The sequence below is a fragment of the Myotis yumanensis genome, unplaced genomic scaffold (assembly GCF_028538775.1).
Source record: "Myotis yumanensis isolate MYYU_CA2020_CCGP unplaced genomic scaffold, mMyoYum1.0.hap1 SCAF_7, whole genome shotgun sequence".
NCBI lineage: Eukaryota > Metazoa > Chordata > Mammalia > Chiroptera > Vespertilionidae > Myotis > Myotis yumanensis.
In genome coordinates, this window is record NW_027223758.1 from 86,302,721 (window position 1) to 86,326,999 (window position 24,279).

General features: G+C 39.5%; 1 protein-coding gene across 2 annotated transcripts in view; it reads left to right on the forward strand.

Annotated features, from left to right (window-relative positions):
- The window catches only part of DCC (DCC netrin 1 receptor), a 937,052-nt gene that overhangs the window by 816,785 nt on the left and 95,988 nt on the right, over positions 1 to 24,279 (forward strand). Inside the window, exons 16-18 of one of the 2 annotated variants that reach the window (XM_070421174.1) lie at positions 11,143 to 11,238; positions 16,442 to 16,674; positions 21,314 to 21,452. In XM_070421174.1, the coding sequence (XP_070277275.1) occupies positions 11,143 to 11,238; positions 16,442 to 16,674; positions 21,314 to 21,452 (468 nt within the window). The remainder of the gene's footprint in view (positions 1 to 11,142; positions 11,239 to 16,441; positions 16,675 to 21,313; positions 21,453 to 24,279) is intronic. The other variant, XM_070421175.1, reaches the window with a different exon arrangement.

Below are 24,279 nucleotides of genomic sequence, written 5' to 3' on the forward strand. Positions count from 1 at the left end.
CATGAGTACTTCAAGTCTTATCAGTTGAAGCAATCATATTGCCATGAGGATAGAAATTAATATGTGTATAAGAAATTGAATCAGATACAAGGCTAATGCTTTATTTTTAACTTCAAGTGTAATCTATGTATTCAACTTATTAAAGTATGCTTTGGCCCAGGCTATAGAGTCATAGTAGATATCATAGTGCGTTGTTTCACATTTGTTAGAGAACAATAGCAACAGGAACCCTCATATTGAATCTACTCCATCTGCCCTGGGCATTGTCCACAAGACTTTAGTAACTATGGCAACACCATGGGAGAAAAAGGTAACCAGAACCTCTGTATAGGTATGCTGTCCTACATGGGAGCCACTATCCACATGGGGCGATTTAAACTGAAATATATTACAATTAAATAAAATGAAAGAAATCAGTTTACCATTCATGCTACTCACACTTCAGTGCTCTGCTCAAGAGCCAAATGTGGCTACTGACTGCCATCATGGATGCATAGAGATGGAACATTTACATCATCCCAGAAAGTGCCAGGGGACAACAGTTTCACAATACTTAGTGGGTTACCGGAAATGGGAGTTAGTCTGAAGATAATGAAGAAAGCAGAAACAGCAGTACATACACAGATGACAACTATATAATTTTAAGTAAGTACACACATGTATGTGTGCAGGCTGCCTGTCACCTGAATGTCTGACTATCATCTATTTCATATATTGGGTAATGAAAGGTCGCCGTGCAGATAACAAGAGACATTACCCAGATGAAGGCAGGAACTTGAGTGACAGATTGATCCAGCGACTTTGATATCCACACATGTGGACACATGCACACAAAGTCTCAGACACTGGAGGGAAAGGTAAAATCCAAGTGTAAAATAATAGTTACCATTACATATGTTAGTATACCACGAAGTAAGGTGAAAATTAAATGGCATCTATGTGATGTTGATACACATTACTAAGAAGTGAAAAATTCCCTTTTGGCTCTGCTTAAAGTGAGGCATGGTGAAGAACCGAAATTATTTGTGTCTTGGGGAGCTGCAGAGCAGATTTTTGTGGATGACCTGCTGCTCTCCCATCTTTCCAGCAGTATTGGAATGAATGCTCATATATGATTCAAAAAAATGATTTATGTCTTGTGCCATATTTCTACTTGTCCACTTAAAGAACGTATAAAACATCGAGGCCTTTGCCCACATGGTCTTCCTCAGACTTTACTCTACAAGGCCCCGTGGGTGGACTTGCAAATAGGACAGACCTGGGTTTGATTGGAGCACTGCTACTTACTGAGCTCCATGCCCATCACTAAGCCTGTGTTTTCTGGTCTGCGGAGTAGACATCATTGAGCCCACTTCATAGGGTTCCTGTGAAGGTAGGCATGGCAGCGTTGGTATCTGGTGCAGCCAGGGGCCCTAAACAAGGACTCCAGTCATTGTATGGTCTTATGCTCTCTTTCCTCAGCACCTCTGTATTTATATTCACCTCATTCTTTCTCTTCATGTCTTGTTTTCTGTTCTACTTCCTTGCTCCCTCCCCCTCTCCTAGAAACTCAAGGAAGTGAGTGGAGAGGAAGGAAGGGAATGGACCCGGGAACTAAAAGGAAGGGAGAAGGAGGTGGGACAAAAGGAAGGGACGGCAATTCTTTGTAAAAGGGGAGGATGTGCTTCCTCTTTGAGTTCCTAACCAACGCAGTTCGTTTATTTACGGTTTATTATGTGTTCTATTTATGCTAAGGAGTCAGTTTGACTGGCTTTTAAAACCAAAGCAATGGTCTCTTTGCTTGAATTAATTAAGTGAACAGCATCTGTGTTTCTTATTCATTGAGCCCTTGGGCGGTCATATGATATTTCCACCTTGTCTTTTATTTAATTCAACTTTTTCTTTGGGAAAGGTGGACAGGAGGGGGAAAGCTGTGTGTTTGGTTATGTTGTGTCCGTTACTTTCCTGATGTGAGGCTTTGCTGGGGACTCCTCTCATTGAGGCCCCCGCTGCAAGCTGCTTGCAGTGATTCCTAATGGAAGCATTTGCCCAGTCGTTTCGCTGACTCTGAGGGGCTCTCTGCCAAAGCACCTCACCACAGAAGCTGGTGAGGGATGAGTCTTCTGTTCTAATGGGTGACCAAAGGCTGCTCTGCAGGCTGGTCCAGAGGAAACCCCAAATCGTCTAGTCCCGGCACTATGGAGGGAGGAGCAAACCTGAGCCCACGGAAGGCCCTCAACTCTTCCTGTGTCTTCTGTGGCTGAGATGATCACACCTGCATCAGTGCCTTCACTTCTAAAACAGACGTGATCATTCTTGTCCTAACAATTTTATAGCATCACTAAAATCACTGATGAAAAAATCTCTCAATCAAACTGAAAATCTAGGAGTCATCCTTGATATTTTTCTCTCTCCATTGTCCTTCCGAAGAGAGCGACAGAGTGTGCTATTCACACCTGTACTTCGCTCTTCGTTTGCCCTACACACCTCAGTCCAGGCCCTTGTGACCTTTGCCTGGACAATTATAGTAGTCTCTGTCTGTGGCATACCCATGTTCAACATCTTTTTCCATCTTTCCTGGGCTACGGAGCTATGAGGCATTCATTTCCCTAAAAGTGCAGTCTGAAACTTGTTCAAAATGTTCTTCAACTCACCAGCTCTTACTCAGTAAAAGGCAGGTAGTACAGAGGGTGAGGCAGAACTTTGGGAATTAGAATTCCCACTCTTACCATTAAGAGGTCAATCATTATTCATTCATCCATCAAATGTACACTGAGTACTTACTGTATGCCAGACACTGGATTAAGGGAAGACTTAAATGAAATAGGAGATGTGAGCTCGTTAACCAAGAACCTCATTAAGCATCCAACAAATGCTACTATTACTTCTAGAAAATGGAGAAGGAGGAGGGGGAGGAGAAACAGGGACTGTCATGGTCTCCAAGTTCTGATGCTAACCAGCCGCTCTGAGCTGTTCACTTGCATCTGCTTATTCCCTTCTTTCTCCTCAACCTTTCTTCATCAAGAGTCAGAAAAACATCCATCTTCTCCATAAAACCTCTCTTGTTTCAGAACACTTTGCTCCAGTATTTTTTTTTTAATCTAACACAGCTTCTACATTAAAACATTCATCAAGGCAAGTAATGCTTTAAAAAAAAATTCTTACATACCCCAGAACATTTATAACCATGTCTTACATACAGAATATCTTCAGTGATAACGGATGAGTGAATGAGCAAATGAATGAATGAAGAATAGTTGAATGTGACTATGCAAGTGGGAGAGGGTAACGTGCCACAGTCTCTTTGGATTCATTTTTAAATGACCCTACAGATGTCAGAATGGGCAGTATGGAGTCAACAAATCTGAGTTCTAGGTTCAGATTGAGTGGGGGTGTGTTATTTAATACCTGCTAAGTAATTTATCCTTTCTGGTCTCATGCATTCATCAAACAACAAATATTTGTTAAGCATCTTCTATCTGCCAAACACTGAAATATTTCTTGTAAAGTTTATTTTTACCTGATTTTCTCCTTGGTAGATTAAATAAAAATTTACCTTAGTTCTTTATTTTGGACTCAAATACTTCCTCACACAGACTAGCTGAGTATCTAGTACCTGCAAGATTGATTAATGAACAAGTCATGTTATAAATCTGACCATTATTTGGACAGTGTTCCTATTTAAAAAAGGGGTACTAGTTAGATTAGCTACTAATTAAATTTGCAAAAGAGTATATGTAATGAGGTAAAATTGAATAGTATATGTATTACATAAATTCCATCTTTCTTTTTTTTTAATCTTTACTGTTAAAAGTATTATATATACCCCCCTTTTTCCCTCATCAACCCCCTCCAGTTCACCCCTGCCCCCCACCTCAGGCCCTCACCACCCCACTGTCTGAGTCCATGGGTCATGCATATATGCATGCAAGGTCTTTAGTTGATTACCTCCCACCCACCCTCCCTCCCCCACCTTCCCTCTGAGACTCCACACTGTTCCATGCTTCCAATTTGCATCTTTCTTGAATATGAATTGTAATTGCTCATTCTTTAAAGCGATCAGTGCAATCAGCTGTGTTTGCCATCCACCCATTGCACTTAATTACACAATTTAGATCCAGTGAGGTCAGAGGTGTTCAGTAGCATTTCCCATCTGACAGCGATCCGGTGGCCTGTGCTTTGTGCATGTGGTAGCCCAGGTTCACTGCAGCGAGCAGGCATCTGCATTAGGAAAGCAGCTACCACTCTAATTTTCTCTAATTGACGTGTTGGCGATGCTAACAGAGAGGGCAAAAGATGCAGGGACATGGAGAGTAGGCCCTGACAAGCACTTGGCGTGGACGGGGCCACTGAGCTAAGTACACACATAATCTGTAATGAATAAAGGACTATGGGCTGTCAATCTGGCACGTGCCAGTGGCATTTAACTCACATAAAATATTAATTAAAAATAATGATGTTCTCACTGGATTTGTTACCCAGTGCAGCATCTTGGTCTAGCCCTGGAGGAGCTCTCTGCAGGTCTCTTGATTCATTCCTCTGTCCCAAAAAACCTCATTCATCTCACTATCTTTAGGCAAGTCTCAACACGCACTCTTAGAATAATGGCCCAATCACCTACCAGGTCTCTGGGGAAGGAGAACCAAAAATTCTCCCTATTAGTTATTGCTTGTCTTTACAGCCCCTATAATCAATAAAAGTACATTTATTCCTCCCTCTCTTCCCAGCTACAAAGAAGATACCAGCCAGCAACCATCTATTTTGGATGCTCAGAGAATTAAGTATTTCTTTAGCTCCCTTTATCCCAAGTCAATGTATTATGTAAGAAAGGCTATGATGAAAATCTGGTCAATAATTTGAAATCTGTTGAATTACTCAGAATATCCATAATTAAAAATAATTCCCATGGACATCTACAAAAAAAAAAAAAAAAAAAAAAACCCAACAAGTTATTTCAGTATGATTCATTCAGGGTACATTAAAATAATAAAATGTTGCTGTATTTTATTTTTCAGAGGCAAATGATACATTTTTAAGCCTACATATCTACAACATTTTAGCAAATCCAAAAAATAAATTTACTGTCATAATTGTCACTAAGTGTAACTCTGAACAATGGGCTATGACCATAATTAATGATTAATTCATTTGGAATTCATTATGGTAATATTAAGTGTGCTTAGCTCATTTGATGCTTCTATAGAGGGAGCGATTTTAGGCAATTCTTTTGTGATTTACTGGTTTTGAAGTTGAACAGCTCTGAGCATGTGCAGGAAAATAGCTCCACATTGCCCTCTAGTGGTGTGCTGGTAAATGACACCCTTCTTTTGTATGGGGAGAAAACCCTCATTCTCTTTTGCTCCCCATTCACTCTCACAGCATTTTTCCCCTCTGTACAGACTCAAAGCATTTTCTCCCTCAATACACACTCAAGTGCCGCGACTCCATGACAATACAAAAGGGGATCAAAGCAATATAGTCCTCCGTCCACCATTAACCAATAACTTACTAATATATTTATTGCCGTCATTCAGGCTGACTCAATATTGGATCAAGCTTTATGGCAGCATGAAAAGATCCTCTTGCTTTCTCAGTAGATCAAATGCGGTTTGACAAAAGCACAATACTGAGACCAGGGAGAGCAGAAAGCAGGTAGAGTATGAAGGGCATAAATAAAAGCACCTTGAAAAAGCTACAACAAAAGCTTATGGAGCTGTCCCAGTCCTTTTATTTCCTATGTCACTCTGTGTTACTTTAGAAAGAAATGAACTCACCTGAACCTCAGATTACATCCTGACGACAGGAAAATACTGGACCACAAGGTGTCCAAGACCCCTAGCCGATGTGGCATTCTTTTACCAGTTACAACTCCATTGCACATCTGTTTACCTTTCCTGAGGCTAAGCCATTGCCACTTTTTATTTAAATTTAAAATTGGTCTCCCTGAATTTAGTAGTTAGTATAACTCATTAACGCAACAGCAAGTAAATGATAAAGCTTCACAGTCTTTGCCAGGGTCCCCTGGACCAGGGCTTGACCTCAATGGAAGAAGCTGCCATTACTCAGACAATGAGAGACTGGGCGGGCTTCGGTCTTAGCAAGAGTCAGTATTGAAATGGCCCTCGCCTCCCATTTCCTGTGGGAGAGAGATGAAGAGATGGTGGCTGCCGCTCAGGAGCCGGACAGCACATAGATGAGGTGCACCCGCTGGAATTCCAGCCACAACAAAAATTCAAACCAGGAAAATGAGAATCAACCAGCTAAGGAACTTTTTTTTTCTTTTAGCTGAGAAATAATATCTGAAAGATCTAAAAGCCAATAGTGCAGAAATGCTAGAGAGGCCTTGATGGAATCCGTGGTCTACGGAGGTATAAATGGGGCAGGTGGGAGGTGGGGCGCAGAGGTAAAGGCATCAATGCAGTCAGTGCCTCATGGACCACACTGACCGGCTCACTCCTCAGCTGTTAACTGAACAGAAAGTTCGGAGTTTCTGATCAAGTTGGTCTTTCTTCATTCTGAATTCCAATCTGCACAGGAGAGGGCCACAGAAAGCAATCTAATCAGTTTGCATTAGTGAGATCTGCTTTATTTTCCATTTACCCTCCTTACCACATCAGAGTTTCTAATTTGTTGCTGTTGATCCTACGGTTAAAGAAGGTTAGGCTCCCCCCCCCCCCCATTTTATGCATGAATATGAATACGGAGGGATCTGAGGTCATATTTAGTAGCCATGAATTTAGATTCAGTCCAGAAATATATATTTACTTTGCCAGCACAGGCTTGTTTGTTTATTTAAATTGTTTGCCAACATTTGAAAAATTTTGGTGATTTCACATAAAAATCTGGATTTCCAGAAAATCTGACAACTGGGACTGCCTTCCTTCCTTCCACATGCTAAGAAATAGAGGTGGCTCTGCTCCTTGGGTGAATTACTGCCGAGCATCCTCTCTGCACTATTCTCTCACACACTGAGGCCAAATTTTCTCTCTCTCTCTCTCTCTCTCTCTCTCTCTCTCTCTCTCTCTCTCTTAAAAACAAATTAAACCCTAACTCCTAAGCATGTGAGTTTTGAATTTCTTAATTGTCTCTCTCACTCCCTTGATTGTCTCTCTCACTCCCTTGAGAAACAAAAATATAGATAAATGCACATATTTAGTGTATGTATAATAGGTGAAATAAATGCAGTTTGACACACAAAAAAAGACAATTTTATTTGGCTTGAACCTAATGCCAATGTTTTGCATTATAGTTGTCGAGATAAAGCCTATGTGTCAAAGCAAACTTAAGTCTTTATTCCAATAACTATAAAGGACATGTTTCCTAGTAGAAAAGTGCCTTGTTGACCTCCCTACTTGTATTTTCAACATTTCCTGAAATGTTTACCATTCTTTTACCTCTAAATCCTACTCATGCCTCAAGCCCTAGTTCCAAGTCCATACCTTTGATGACCCAATTCCTCACTAATTTTTAGACCTGTGAACTCATGTAGTATTCATAAGTGGTAGCACTCACTTTAATGCTCAATTTTATGTAGTCTTTTCTTGTTTTCTCTGCCCAGAATTATGATTGTAACCTGACACAGAGATCCATCTTTTATCAAATATTCTTGGATCTCCAAGAGCATTTAACACTTGCTGACTGAATACTCTCTTATAAATAACCTACTTAGACAACAAAAAATAATAAATATCCCTTATACATGAAGTAGTTCACTGACTAGATCCCCTTTAGTTACATAATATGTAATTTTATTTTATTGTTTGCTATATGGTAGCTCTTCGGTTATTGTGCTTTGAAATACCAATAACTTTAACTCTAATATTTAGGTCCCATAAAATTTTATGAAGAAAAATTTCATCAATTTTCAAAGAACACTGTCAGAGATAAATTCACTTATTTTAAAAGCTTTATTATTGTAAAATAAAACTCAGATACAGAAAACCACAGACAACAAATGTATAGCTCAATAAATTGCTTTAAGTTGGAGTTAAGCCTTTTTTTTCTCTATTTCCTACAAACTGGCATTTGGATCTAGAGGTTTAATCAGGCTAAGTCATTTTTATCTTTTTGGCAAGATTCTTCTAGAGCAAGCATGTCAAACTCATTTATTTGGCCCGTATTAGCCTTTGAGTTTGACATGCTTGCTCTACTGGGTCATGAGCTTTTTGATTGGTCGGAACATGATATCTAGATGTTTCCACTTTGCTCATTGGGGCTGCAAACTAGCAATATTTGAATTCTATTACTGGTCTTATAAGTTGGAATAACTTATAAGGAGATGCTTTCCCTCTTATGCAGTTGGTTGCACAGAGTTTATTTAAGAAAGACACATTAAATATTTGAGTTTTTACCCAGTTTTTAAGATTATAATTTGGTCGTCTGTCAACCTCACAATGGACCAACTCTTATTATTTTTAAAAATATCTTTATGGAATCGTTGGATTGTAAGGCAGTTCCATTTTATTATTTTTTAAAAAATATATTTTTATTGATTTCAGAGAGGAAGGGAGAGAGAGATAGAAACATTGATTATGAGAGAGAACCACTGATTGGCTGCCTCCTGCACACCCCCCACTGGGGATCATGCCCACAACCTGGGCATGTGCCCTGACCAGGAATCAAACTGTGACCTCCTGGATCATAGGTCGATGCTCGATCACTGAGCCACACCAACCGGGTTCATGGTGGTTTTAATGTGCATTTCTCTGACGTCTAGTGACAAAGGGATTAAGCAAAACAAACAAAAACAAAACAAAACAAAAACCCTCCTAGACACTGACAACAGTATGATGATTACAAGAGGGAAAGTGGGGTGGGGAGAGGTAGAAGAAGGTAAAGGGGATAATGGTGACAGAAAGAGAGATTTAACTTTGGATGTTGAATACATAATACAATGTACAGATGATGTTATTATAGAATTGTGTACTTGAAACCTACATAATTTTATTAACCAATGTCATCCAAATACATTGAATAAGAATTACACACACACATAGATATATATCTTAATGAATTTATCCACTTATATGTATTTGTTGGGCTTTAATCCATTGCAACTTTTTTCTCTATGGAAGCTCAGATTGTCCTCGTCTTTGGTCTGTGGAAGCCCCTTCAGGTTGATTTGTGAATCCATTTGACGTGAGCCTATTAGTCTGGTTGTTTCCTTTCTATCTGATACTTCAGGATGTTTCAGGCTCAACTGATATGAGCCAGAGTCATCTCAGACCAGAATCAATCCGCTCTCCAAAAAGCCCTTGTTTCTTGCAGAGGGAAATATGTTTTCAAAATCCAAGTCTTGGTGTGGGAATCCTTTTTGTTATTAAGTCTGTTTCTAAACTTTTCAGTGGACAGAACTAAAACAGATAAAATACCTGTGGAGTTTAAACTGTTTTTTCTAATTAAAATTTTGGAACACAGTACTTTATGTAACCTTTCCTATTTTAAATCTGAATGTTGTTCCATCCACATCAAGAACCCGGTTCTCGAGGACACAGGGGATGATAGAGTTAGAACTTTTTATGATTACACATTTGCTTTATCCCATATTATGTTAGTTTCAGAATAACAACAATAATAGTATCACCAGAAATAATAATTATTGAAACATTTTTTGCATATGCCATCTCTATTGTTTCTTAATTTTGTCTACGGTTGTAATATATCTTCAAAAGCAGAATATGTAGCCCTGCAAGATAAAAAATCTCCCTCTTAACCCTCACTTAGTCCTAGTTCATTAAATGTATTGTTTACCAGTTAGCTCAATATCTCCCTTGGTCATTTTAAATGTCTAAAACTCATTTCCTAGTAGTGTTCAGGATCAGTGGAACAATATCCTGATTACTTGTAAGTTGGTAACTTAGTTTTCATTTGTTTTCTTCTTGTTTTATTTATTTGTTCCTCTTGATACCCTCTATTTCTAAAGTTATTTTTCACTTATATATAATTCTTGAGTTATGCCAATTCCTTTCTGAGCTTTTTCTGATTCTATGTTGATCTTGCATTTTTGGAGTTTTATTTTCTTAATGTTTGTAAGCTCATTTTGAAATAGTAAATTGCAGATTTGATCAATTTTTTGTGTATTTTTTATCCTGAGTGTGTGTGTATGTGAGTGTGTGAGTGTGTGTGTGTGTGTGTGTGTGTGTGTGTGAGTGTGTGTGTACTTGTCTACAGGAATGATACTCTCATGATTTTATTTTGTATGAAATTTAACCTCAACAGATTTGTATTGCTTTCTTTCATGTGTTTCTTTTTCCTGTGCTCCCAGGGGTTCATTTGCTTTTCTCAACACACAGAGCTCCTCGCCTGTTGTTTTCATTAGTCCAGGGCTCCTGGCTCAGCACAGTAGAGCCTGTGGGTCAAGCCTGGCCCAGGTCCTGTTCTTGTTTGGATCCCACTGAACTAAGAATGATTTTCATCGATTTGAAATCGGGAGTACTGTGTAAACAGACAAAGCAAACACAAATATGTGATAGAGGCAGAGTGCTCTACAAAGCTAAAATATGTCTTCTCTTCGCCCTTTGTAGAAAAGCTGGCCAACCCCTGATACGCACTAAAAATTATGCACCTTTTTTCTAAGTTTTGTGATGGTTCCTCTTTCCAACTTGTATCTGTATTTTCTTTTCCCTTAATTTCTATTGCTTCAAATGTTAAATCTATTTCCTGTGGTTTGTCCTCAGTGTGAGCCTCGGCCTGAAAAGGAGACTGTGGGTTAATTTCGGAATTTATGTTTACTGTCCTCACACTGCTCTGCTGCACTTGCTAGCATTGCCTGCTGGTGACTTCAAATTACCGTGTCCTCAGCTTGGATGTTTCCCTCGGATTTCCCTCACACAGAAGCTGATACTGTGCAGGCCTGAGGGGGTTGTTGGTTCCTCTGTACTCACTTGTGGTTGAGGATGTGAGAGTACACCTCAGCACCTAGTGTTGTTGAAAATGATCAAATGCCTCTGCTTTTCTATCCAGTGGTTCAATTTCTTTTAATATGAAAATTCAGGAAGCTCAGAGAAGCACATTGTCACCACTGGCACCTTCTTCCCAGAATCACACTCACTTGTTTTTAATCCACAATTTACTTATTAGATTATATTGGATTTGATTTACCCTGAGTATTTCAGTGCATTAAATAAATCAACATGTTCGTATTCTTTCTGTTTTTTCCTCCAGAGTCAAGTTCCCATTATGTAATCTCCCTAAAAGCTTTCAATAACGCAGGAGAAGGTGTTCCTCTGTATGAAAGTGCCACCACCAGGTCTATGACAGGTAAGCCACCATAGCTAACCCTGCTCTGGCAAGCAGTCGGTGTTTGAGTGATGGCAAAATAAAACACAGGAAATGTATGCAGTCATGTTCCGAGCCCTACATGTGTGTACACGCATACACAAACTTGATTATCTTTTTGGTTTTCAAATGGAAGGAAGAGAAGTTCAGTCTATAAACTATACATGGACTTAGGGAAAGAGAGCTCTCATTCTCTCCTCAGAATGGCTTCCTGTTTTGGCGCCCTGATACCACCCTTCATTCCCCCGAGGAGCGTGCCTCCCAGCGATGCCACTTTGGCGAGAGGGTTTCTGCACAAAGGCCCCCCAAATGCCGGGAGGGGCCCTTGCTTCTCTGTAGATCCTTCAGGCTCATTGACAAGGATGACCTGCCCTCCTGGGGGTGCAGGGGCTGGGCCGAGCCCCCCAGTGCCTTCTTCCTGGGTTGGACCTTCAGGTCACTCAACAGTGTCCAGGGCCCCTGGACAGCAAAAGGATTGGCTGCTCCCCGGGCGTGTCTCCTCTGGGAATTCTCAGGTGAGCTGGACTGTAAAGGCCGCACACAAGAGAAAATGGGCTCAAAGAACTGAGGGAAGGATGGGTAAGGAAGTGAGATCCAAGCTGTTTATGAAAATTATTTCTGAGCAAGGCTGGGCTTTTTAAAAGACAGAATAAGTGACACCTCTGTGGTCTGTTCAGGGCACCGGAAAGTCACATGACCACCCCAGTGGTCTTATGTCTGAAAGTAAAACCCAAGATGTTCATCTCTTTAGTGAATACTTTGACCCCAACCTCTTTCAAAGTCCACAACCCTGTGATCTACGTGTACGTGATGAGAATAAAGGATCTAAGGGAAGGGTTTGATCGTGAGCACAGAGGACATGGAAAACCCCTGAGTGCCCGAGAGTGAAGCCCTGGCAGGCAGGAATAAAGGAACATAACATAAATAGTGGAATCCGGTGACTTCTGCTACCACCTAAATTTATGTGAACTTTAAACAGTTTGTTTTCCACAGTCAACAGCTCCATTCATCGACTATGTGGAGAACACACAGTTGTTGTGTGGATTCACAGCAGTTACATGGTGGTCTCCAGGGCATAGCATCACTTTATTGATTTCAGACTCAGTAGGCGAAGCTGTTATTCTGGAATCCCCTTGACCTTTTGGCCATTGGTTTCAAGGTCTATTTTCTGCCGAAAGTGATGTGTGCAATTTGTGTATATGTCCATCTATACAGTTATCTGTGGAGACACTACATATTTTTCATTGTGTTATCAAAGAAGCTCATGACTCCCCAGAAGGGTCAGCAAGAAGCATTTTTTAGTTATATAAGTTCATAGATAAATACCAACAAACAGCATTACTTAAAATTTGAGGGATGCTTTCTCAAACTGAGATTCCAAAAAATTCAATGTCATGAAAAATAGTCAGAAATAGCAGGATTGCCGAAACCGGTTTGGCTCAGAGGATAGAGCGTCAGCCTGCGGACTGAAAGGTCCCGGGTTCGATTCCGGTCAAGGGCATGTACCTGGGTTGTGGGCACATCCCCAGTAGGAGATGTGCAGGAGGCAGCTAATCGATGTTTCTCTCTAATCGATGTTTCTAACTCTCTATCTCTCTCCCTTCCTCTCTGTAAAAAATCAATAAAATATATATTTAAAAAAAAAAAGAAATAGCAGGATTGAGGTATTAACATTTCTTGAAGTAGAATTACTACTTTCAAAACATTGCTATTAAATACATTATCCCTACATATAGAGGGATGAGGCAATGGAGGTCCAGAGTGTAAAATACAAGATAACCACCTCATGGGCGGGACCTGGGGTTTCCACTTCCCCTTACTCTCCTGCCAGGCCAGCAGCCAGGTTCTTAGAGAGGTCGCGGCTGGCTTTGGCTATACCTGAATGGCCCACAGTGTTCCCTTAGTACGTCACCTCTTCCTGCCTGTGAGGAAAGACAGACCAACTGCTTGTGGAAGTGGCGACTGAGCTTGTGGTCAGGCCACACACAGTTATCCTGTGGCCAGTCTTTTAAAACTCTTATTATTGTTATTTTTACCGAAACTAAAGCCCACAAAAAAGGACCACGTAGGTGACCAAAAAGTAAACAACATTTTGAGCAGCAAGTGGTAGTCATAGAGATAGTAGAGTTCAAATAAACTGAAGCGAAGTCTCTCAGAAGGAACCGTTCTGGCATCATTAACTTCACTTCCCCTTAGTGTAGGTGGTCAGTCTTTAATTCTCAGCATATGGCATTCCCCGAGTGGTTTCTGAAACACCGGCGATCCCTGAGACAGTTTTTTCCCTGGTCTGACTCTAATCCTCATGGATCTGAGAAATGAAATGCTACCCAAAGTTGGATATGGTGTGAGGGATTTTCTTATTGAAGACAAGTCAGGAAGGGGCTGCAGAGGGATGAATAAAACCAGCCCTTTCTGAGAGAAGGGCCTGCACTCGTCCTGGTCATGGCAGATTCACTGTGTTTCTGCGCATCGTGGAGAATAAAGGACCAGTAAACAGAAAAAGGTTAAGGTTCTGGGAGAAACTCTATCGATAAATGTGTCCTAGTGCTGCATAGCATACATGCTCTGACTCCAAGCTTCTGCGGAGTATCCCCATGAGCAGTCTGCGAAGAGGCCAGGATAAAAGAAGTAAAAAACCGCAGGCAATAAATGCTTCAGGCTAGAGTAAGTACCAGGCCCTGGTGCTTCCCACACGCGTGTGCGCACGGATGCCGGCCCTCTCTGGAGCCCACCCCATCAGGAATGTATCAGAGTGAGAGCTGAGGAAAGTGTCACCAGGTCAGATGGGTGGGTAGGGCTTCATTTTCAATATAAAACCTTTTATTTCCTATTGTCATGAGGACAAGCTATTTTGAGCCCAGAGAAGGGAGAGGGCCAGGGAATAAGGAGGTGTGTTGTTTGAATTTGTTTATTCTCAATCGTTTTTTTAATGTCTAAATGAAGTACAATCCAGATGTAAAACTGTGTTATTTTTATAGCTCTTTTAGAATATAAATATATCGACTGAAGAAAAATGCATGGGCTCTGACCAAAACATCTATTAGGAATTGAGTAGGGTTCTCTTTTTAGCAGAAAGTTTGAAGCTATATTTTGTCTTTTTTACTATTTTTTACCCTTTTGAATATAACCATTAAAAATAAATGGCATATAAGACACCCAGGAGTATAAAATAATTAAAAAGAAGTTGTTTTAGCAATACAAAGATGTTTTTAATTGAACTACTCAGTGTCTATCCTGAGAGAAAAAGGATAATTTGCAATATATTTAGCATATATGAATCTAGAGGAGTGTTTGCTACCAGCTAGAATATTCTGCTTTGTTGGAAATGCTCTACATCTGTCCTGTCCAATATGGAAGGCACCAGGCTCATGTGACCATTAAGCACTTGCAGATGGCTAGTGCAACAGAAGAGTATTTTATATTTTACTTAATTTTAATTAATTTAAATTTGAATTATTTCTGTAACTAATGACCATTATTAAGCAATGCAGCTGTAAAAGAAGTGGCAAGTAGAATGACAAACCATGCTTAAAAAAAAATTCCCTATAAGAGTCAAGACACATGTGCCCACGGGTAGCCATTTTTGCATTATCAAAGTCCACAGGTAAGTGCCATCGAACAGCATTACTTGGAATTTGAGGGATGCATTGTGAAACTGAGGCTTCAAGAAACTCAACAAGTTGTGAAAAAATATACTCTTCTAACTTTTAGAAATAGCAGAACTGAGTATCACCATTTCTTTTTTTTTCCCCAAAAATATATTTTTATTGATTTCAGAGAGGAAGGGAGAGGGAGAGATAGAACCATCAATGATGAGAGAGAATCATTGATTGGCTGCCTCCTGCACACCCCACACTGGGGATCAAGCCCACAATCCAGGCATGTGCCCTGACCGGGAATCGAACCCTGACCTCCTGGTTCATAGGCCAACGTTCAACCACTGAGCCATGCTGGTTGGGCTCACCAAAAGGCTATAAAGTGAATATAGATTTACCAACAAAATTAGATTAGGCAAAGAAACAGCTCATGGGGTAAGTCATTAGTAAGCTTGGCCAAAAGGGGGTTTGTACTTTAGACCTCCCGTGCGCATAACATTCTCCTTGGAAAGTCAGCTGAGGATAGAAGCAGGTGCAGGGGGCAGCACCCACCGCGGTCTGGCAACAGCACCTTGCACCTGTGCTCCAGCCTGCTGACTGATGGGGACCCTCCCGGAGGCTGCAGTATCTTCACTCCCCCTGCATTGTTTCATAAATCCATTTGGCGTTAAAGGAGCCCTGCATAAAAAGGACACATGAAAGGAAATACTGGGCTCTGTCATTAAATTTTAAACACACATTTTTCTTTCTCTCTCTCTTTTTTTCTTGCCTTTTGTTGTTTTTGCTTTGGGGTTTTATATTTTGCTCCAAAGACCACAGCCCAATACACTGCTAAATAATTCATTGGAAAACAGAGAGATGAGTAGGGGCTATGCATGTGAAATGCAGTGGACAAAGTGATCATCAAAACCAGCCAGTAGCCGCTGCTCTCAGAACTAGGCTCTTTAAAAACTTAAATTCTGGGTGTGCACTGCTTCCGATTCTCTACCTTCTAGAAGGTCTCATCTCCCCAAATGGTGTCAGATGCCCAGCCTGAGAGCTCATCTTCTTTTTGGTTAGTGAGAATACACATTACATGACATAAAGGTAAAATATTACAAATTTAAATGTCTTAGGTATAAAATAAAAGGCCCAAAATTGGGCTCTTATTAATTCTACAAAATAAGCTAGACAGATTTTTTTGCAGGAGGAAATAAGCCAGACACTCCTTTTTATCATGTTATTTTAAGTTATTTGAATAGTTATAAATCTGATGCTGTCTATACCAGATCATTGGAGAAGTAATGGGCAAAATTTCAAGAAGAAATGGACTTTTTAAATATATAACTAGAAATGGCAGCCAAATTGATAAAACCACTCCAAGGAGCTGAGCCCATTATAGAAAATAGTTATTTTTGTAATATAGCAACACTTTCTGACGAGTTTTCTGATTGAATTAACTGTATTTTTTTCTGTTCTTCTCATGTTCTCTTTCATCATTATTGCCATGCATTTAACTCATTGTGATGTGTTACCACTGGTATTTATTTTTTAACTCTTTCATTTATGTATTTATCTGTTTGTTTCATTTGGCGGGTTGTGGAACCCAGACCCCACTGACCCAGTTGATTATTATCCTTTGCTTGATGATCTCCCCACCTCGGTCCCAGATGTCTCCACCCCCATGCTCCCACCAGTAGGTGTACAGGCTGTGGCTCTGACCCACGATGCCGTGAGGGTCAGCTGGGCAGACAACTCTGTCCCCAAGAACCAGAAGGCGTCCGAAGTACGACTTTACACTGTCCGGTGGAGGACCAGCTTTTCTGCAAATACGAAATACAAGGTGAAGTTCGCCTTGATAGCGTGGAATTTTAAACGAACTGTCATTTGTTGAATGCATCGTTCTATGTGCTTCCTGACTGTGAGTCCTTTTGCTGCAGTGACTGCTAAGTGGGAAAACAAAGCATTTTAATAACTCGGTAGCACAGGAATGATTATGTCTTGGGAAACAATTCTAAGGCGAGGTAGAAAAATATCAAGAGATGCACAGTGGTATTTGAATTCCACCAGATACTGGGTTTACAGAAATAAAATTTTGATAAATAAATAACACAGTGTAAAGGAATCACATTTTCCTTTGAAAACAGCAGGGCTCCACATTAATTGTCTAGATAGATTTTTATCTTTCTTTTCATTTGGAATTTGGATTGACACCAAAGGCCACTGTATTAATGTTACAGAGGATCTCTCTGACAATGATTCTGACTGGGGATACGTGGCTGGAAGGTTTTTATAGCATCCTTGGAAAATACTCTCGGCCATTAGCATCTACTTCCTCTATTTAACCTTGAAACACCCTTATGTAATAAAGAAAACTCACCATATACACCCCCTTTAACTAATCTGAATTAGACAAGGCCCCTTATTCCTGCCTTATCACTCAGTCATCTCACAGCCCCTAAGAGCTCCTTTGAGATACATAGTTGAGGCATTGTCCTTAATAATTTTAAATCCCTTAGCAGCTGGCCACAGGAATTGCAACAAATCATTATAAACCGGGACAATCTTGTTACCTCCTAAGCCTGCCACCATGTTGGTATATACAAATAATACACAAATGTCGACAAAAGTGAGATCCACAAGTGATTGTCCAGCACCTACTTTGTCCCTAGAACTGTGCAGTTAAACATGGTTTAGTCATTATTACTTAATATATTATTTATAATTTTAGAATGAGTAATACACTCAGCTCCATAGATAGACTCTAGAGAATTCATAAACTATTCAAGTGAGATAATATACTTAAAATATAAAGCCCACGGGCTGGTGATGTGGGATAAATAAGGTGTTTCAAAAACAAGCGAATAAATTCCCCAAGAACCAAGTACACAATAACTCAACTCTGGCGCTCCAGCTTTTTATATCCCCTCTCTTTACTACTCTACTAAGGTTGCTCTCAGAGAGAATTTGGACCGCATGATACTTTATCCAACGTTCATTCCACCAAACTGCCATCTTGCTTAATCCAGCCTCCATCCTGTGGTGATCAGGGGGATGAAAATATCCTTTGGAAACTTCTGATTGTAAAATCCTGGAGATAAAGCAAAATCCGACCAATAGTTTTATGTCAGCCTTTCTTCATGCAGCCATGCTCAATTTGCTTCTAGTATTTAATGTTTAAGTGGCATAAAATTCACATTTCATCATAAATCAGTTTTTAGTTGAAACCATTTCTTTTAAGAAAGGGCTCTTTGGTATTGCCTCCATGCTAGGTCAGGTTTTTGAAAAACTCTTCAGGGAAGCCCGTAGTGTCACTGATATAAGATATTGTTGTAAGTATCCTATCCACGTCCTTAGTATTAGATTTAATACTCAACAGAGCTATGAATAGAGATAACATTATCAGATAAGACAACCAATGAAACATGAGAGCATTAAAAATAATATTTTTATATACAGTTTGCCCAATTCTAAGTTTACTTTAAAATGGCTACTTAAAATAATTTATGATCATAATTGCTATACTTTGTTACATTCATTTCACAAAAAGACCATGGGTACTTTGCCATTCTGTGAAATGTTCTGAAGGACAATGGTTGCTCTCTGCACAACAGTTTGAGTTCCAAAATTTCTTGAGTGAGGCAAATTATTTCAGATGAATAGACTAATACAGCAGACACGGAATTACTGGGTTTCACAAAGAATGCCTGGAAAGCAAGACCCCACCCCAAAACTATTCTCTCATAGGTTGGAGTTTGGAAATAAAAAAAATAAAAAGATTTAAACTGTTTTCCTCCACATTATCTTCCCTGATCCAAGTCTTTCAATTACTAATATTCAAGCCCCCTTCTCATACATGCACAGTCTACATCCACACCCCAAGAAGAAGGGTTAGAAGGAAGAGTTGGGTAAGCTGGAGAGCAAGGATAACTGTAGAACATATCTGATCCACTAGAAAGAACATACAATAAATTTAAATTTTATAAATAGTGGTAATAGAATGCTTTGGTTTTGCATTTTGAACTTTGCAAACCACTGTCATGATATTATTTCATCTCACTCACCAGCTTTATAAGGTAGGCAGGGCACACACAAGATAGAGAGCAACAAACATATACGTGGAGTCACATGACCCGGGCTCAGGAGTTGGCCTCACTCTGTCTTCTCAGGTCACTTAACTTAATCTGATTGTTCTCATCTATATGATTGGGATACTCGCACCCACTACAGAAAGAATAAGTGAGCTTCTTCACAGTTAAACATGTATGTAGTTGTGTTTATGAAGACTTGGGTAGGTTTTATAACTTGGCAAAAATTCCCTACTAAAGGAGAGCTGGAACTCAGGATGACTAGATGCCATATTCAGGGCTCTCCTCACAGGAGCACCTTTCTACCTCATTTAGTCCCAAATCAAGCCATAATCCAGACTTTCCTATTGTCATTCTCCGAAACTCCAAATGGTTTTATCAAATGGAGAAAGAGTTTATAATTTCTTTTCTACTAAAGTGATTAATCACCTGATGCTTTATACAAATTTTCATTCCAAATACATTCCTAGAGTACCAACTAGCATTTACCAGACATCGCATGGGTATTACAGAAGATACAAAGTTATGCAAGATTGCCTCTGCCCTCAAGATGCTGACAACTCAACACAGAATTGAACACATACCTAAAATTATAGCACATTAAGCAATGCATGAAATATTGTAGCCAACATTTATTTCATACTGTGCGCCAGACAGTGTTTCACTTGACTTATTACACATTTTAAATAACACCTTGAGGTCAGTGCTATGGTTTTCTCTGTTTATAAATGAGGAAACTGATACTCAGACAAGCAGTACCCGGGTATTCTCTGCTCACAAAAATAACTGGCCATGATTTCCCAATAACTTCTAGGCTAACGCTTTATGCCGAGCAGCAACTTTCCATGAGGTTCCCGAGAAAATGCAGTGACTTCATAGTATTTACAGAATGCTAATGTGTCATTCTAAACCACAAATAAAGACATTATCGCTTGGTGGCCTTCCAGGTGCCACTGGTGTCTATGCTCTAAGAGACTAGTCTTATGATATGTGATCCTTCCTCACTGAAACATTTCTCTTGGTCCCATCTCTCCCCTATTTCCATCTCTGAGACTTATAGACATTCATGATGAAAGGGAAGGAGGGCAAGATTGGAAGTTATATATCAGCATGTCAGACACTGGCTGCCCGTTTTGTGTTTTATTTGATGGGATCCATCTTCCCGCGTCTACAACACATTTTTCATTTATTTAGGGCACGCGTGTTTACAGCTGTTTTAAAGAAGAGCCTCTGATAGATGTTTATGAGGTCATCGTTTAATAGGGTGAAAGGTCACATCATGAAAATGCTATTTGTACCATTAAGTATTTATTTGGTTGTATAATAAAATGAAGGATTTTCATAGCTATAATCTAAGAAAGATTCATTGTAGAGAAAAAAAGATGTGCCACACTAAAGTAGTAAGGGAGGAGATCGATAGGACATCAGTGGGGAAAGAGAACTTCCCTAGACATAGATATATAACAAGTATAATAAATATAAACATCAAAGTAAATACTTAACTCTGGAAGAAGATAAAGATCTAAATACCAAGCATAAATCGATATTTATAAGAGGCATAAATTTGCCTGATCATATGGAAAATAAGGATTGACCTATTTTTTTCTGCATTATCATTTTGATCTTTTGAGTAAGCAATAAAGACAGATAATTTACTTTCTACTAAAATATCTTTAACCTGTTGTTTAAAAGACAAAAAAAAAAAAAAAACAGATTCAGAAGACAAGTAATATTAACACAAATGGAATGTTTTAATATTTATCTAATTTGTTGTTCCCTTCCTGAACAGTTGCTTCAGTGACCAAATTTAAATGTGTGTTCAATGTGAAGTACGCACACAAAAAAGAAACCACATGACACAACATTGCTTTGGTCCATTTTCTTTATAACAGCCAGATTCTTGAATCACTAAAAGTTTGCACCGCAAGGCCTTTTTGCAAAATTCATTGCAGAACTCTAAAAAATTAATTTTATTACCAGTGGAAATAAAAATTAATCTTATTATCATGATGGTCTATGTGAAATGCGTAACATTAAAAACTAAAAAAATTATTATTATAAATAAATTAAAGTCTATACAGATAACCTTAAAGAGGGAAATGACAGGAAGAAACAGAGTTGGTCTTGTTGCCATGGTTATTGCCTCACTTGGGAGTATTTATCAGCTTGCGGCCCCTTTAAGCAACATAGCACCTGATTTGGTGGCTCATGTTTTGGTTGTCCAATAAGCCAGTGTACACCAGCTGACAGAAAGGAAGTAAAGTCCGTGCTGTGTCCTAGCTCCCTGGACTCCGTTTGTGTTGGCTTATTTTATATAGTCTTTTCACGTGTCTTGATTTACCAAGTTGATAGAGTTCATTTTTTCCCCTTTTTGCTTCTTTCCCACTTGTATAGTCAGAAGACACAACATCCCTGAGTTACACAGCAACAGGCCTCAAACCAAACACAATGTACGAGTTCTCGGTCATGGTAACAAAAAACAGAAGGTCGAGCACGTGGAGCATGACGGCACATGCCACCACATATGAAGCAGGTATGTGAAGAAAGGCTGGCTTCAGAATTTCTGCTTTCAACATTTTGTAAAGGTGTTTCCCAGGTTCTGTGGAAGGTGGAACATAGTGCATTTTCAGCTCTAAATTACACTTTATTTTATATAAAATATCTTAAGTTTTATAGTTCATAGCACTTTTATATTTAATATTACCCTCCCCATTTTAGGAAAAAAGAAAATGAATTCCTAATGGATTAAGCAATCTGGTTTTAATTGAGGCATTAACTCAAGGGATCTAAATAGAAATCTTCTTTTTCATGCATTTACATAAAGGCAGACAGCCATGCATTGAACTCTCTGTCCAAAGCATTTGTATCATTGACCAACAGTCACAGTAGGGATTTACTTTTTTGGAAAGAAATTAGGTACAAAATAAAGCGTTGCATTATAACTGCAGGCTCATGGATTCTTATCCTAAATAACCTCAGCTCGATGTGGGAAGCAGTTTTGGGTGGTCATGTTCATTCTTTAGAAATAAGAGAACAAAATGGAAAACCTTCATGCAATTTGAAGTAGTTCAAACCTGGGGTAAAAGCAATTCCCTATAAATTTTACCAGTCCCATTTACTGTGGATCATAAAAGTTGAGTTTATTACCTTAAAAGACCTGCAGTGCACTTGACATTCGTGGTTCACAGGGATCCAACATTTGAAGAATACAAGGTTTAACATGCTTTTTTTAATCCTCACCCCAGGATATGTTTTTATTGATTTTTTTTTAGAGAGAGAGAGGAAGGCGGGGGGCAGGGAAGAGAAACATTGATGTGAGAGAGAAACATCCATCAGTTGTCTCCTAAACTTGCCTTGACCTGGGATAAACCTGCAACCTAGGTCTGTGCCCTGACTGGGAATCAAATCCACAACTTTTTGATGTATGGGATGGTGCTCCAACTAACTGAGCCATGCTGGCCGGGGATTATCCTGCCTTTTGATTGGCTTTGTGATATTATATCATAGGAATTTTTTAAATATGATCACAAAACTCTTCTCTGGAGAAGTTGAATTTCTCTTTCTATTAGAATTGGTCCCATGGTATTGCAGTCCTAATTTTTATCTTTGGCTACCATGTTAACTCACAGAGTTTACTGCATTTTTACATTTTTATGGGTACTTTTTTCTATACAAAGTTTTCTAGTTTGTCCGATTTAATTTCAACATCCTCTTCTATTTTACATGTATACTTATATTAACTCCTTCTCCTAGAATTCTTCCCTGAATGCCAATGTTCACATCTTCCTTTGAAGACTAAGACAAGCTTAATGAGTTATGTACTATGGGGATAATAAAAGTTCTGCTCTTTCTTTTTACTTAAAATGAGATGAAGGAGTGAAATATAAACCACTAAGACATTTGGTCTTCCCTGAGTGAAAGAGAAGGAGTTTAATTTCCTCTTAAGCAAAAAATTCAATCATTTTTCCCTTTCATAAACATAAAATGCACACCAGCATCTGACTTGATAAATGTACCCTATTGATTTCTCATCAACTGCCTAACCTTGTAGGCACTCCAATGGTGAGACAAAAAGATATTAACTTTCAGAAATGTGGTTAGCAGGAAGGGTGATTGTCAAAACAGATAATGATCTGGACAAAGGTGTAAATAGCGTGTGGATGAGATCTCTGGGTGATGATGAGAAGCAAGAAGTAATTCACAAGTGTCTGCAGGTTTTATAACTGAGAGAAGGAAATGAAGTGAATGAAATGACTCTAGGGTTTCCTTCCAATTCTGCACTAACATAAAGACTATAGGGGCTGCATTGCTAGGCACTTGTGTTGAAATTGCTCATGATAAAGACAAAGGTGGCAGGAGGATTCTTGAAATAAAACATTTCATTCTGCCCAGGTGATGAATACTTTACTCTAGTTAGCTTAAGTAAAATAAAAAATAACTGCAAGTACACCTGAAATAATGGGTCTTGGGAAGGGACAGAAACCAGAGGTACTCCCAGTCTTCAGAGGAGAAGAACACTGTCGGACTGTTATTCAGGGTGTTGCCATCACAGTGGTTTGACCCAATATGTTTATCTTTCTTATTAACATTCTGTTTCCCAGAAGAGGGGATCCCACTGCTAAGGCAAGAGTGGGGTGAAGGCCATGAAATTCACATGACAGAGAAGAGCTTATTCCCAAAGAAAAGAGCCAAGTGCTTCTCTTAACGAAGGAGGAAGGGATGGGATGTTGGACAGTCCAAATAACAAGTGGCCAGTACAATTCCCATGGCTGGAAATCTTCTAAATCTTGAGTGTTACCTCCCATTCATGCACTTCAAGACAGTCAAGCATGGGAAAAGGAGAACCAGACAAACCATAGGGCAATACTCGTCCAGTCAACTGAGACATTAATTATGAGTTTCCAATTATGTCCATTTGTAAATGTCAGGTCCTGAGATCGGGACTTGGTATAAAAAGCAAAGACGATATAGCCTATATCTTTGAGAAAATTATAATCTAGGAGAGAAGAAAAATATTTTTTTAACCTGAAGCAACATGGGAAATGTTGGGGAATCTCTATTCACCAACATTCACCGCTTTCCAGGTGCTCCTTTCAGAGTCGTGGACTCTACTGGTTGGTTGGTTCTAGGGTAGGGAACCTTGATCAGTGCGGCTGGTCCTGAGGTCAACCATGAAGTCACTTTGTCTGGTTTTGCTGCTTTTCTGGGCTTGGAGCTGAAACACAGCTGAGGCGTAGACATTATCTCTGAGTTGACTGGACCTCTGTCTCTGTGGTCAACGGACCAGAGGCTTTGTTCCTAAGATCATTTGATGCTGATCAGAACCTCCTCGTCCTGAGGGCTTATGATTAAGGGAGAAG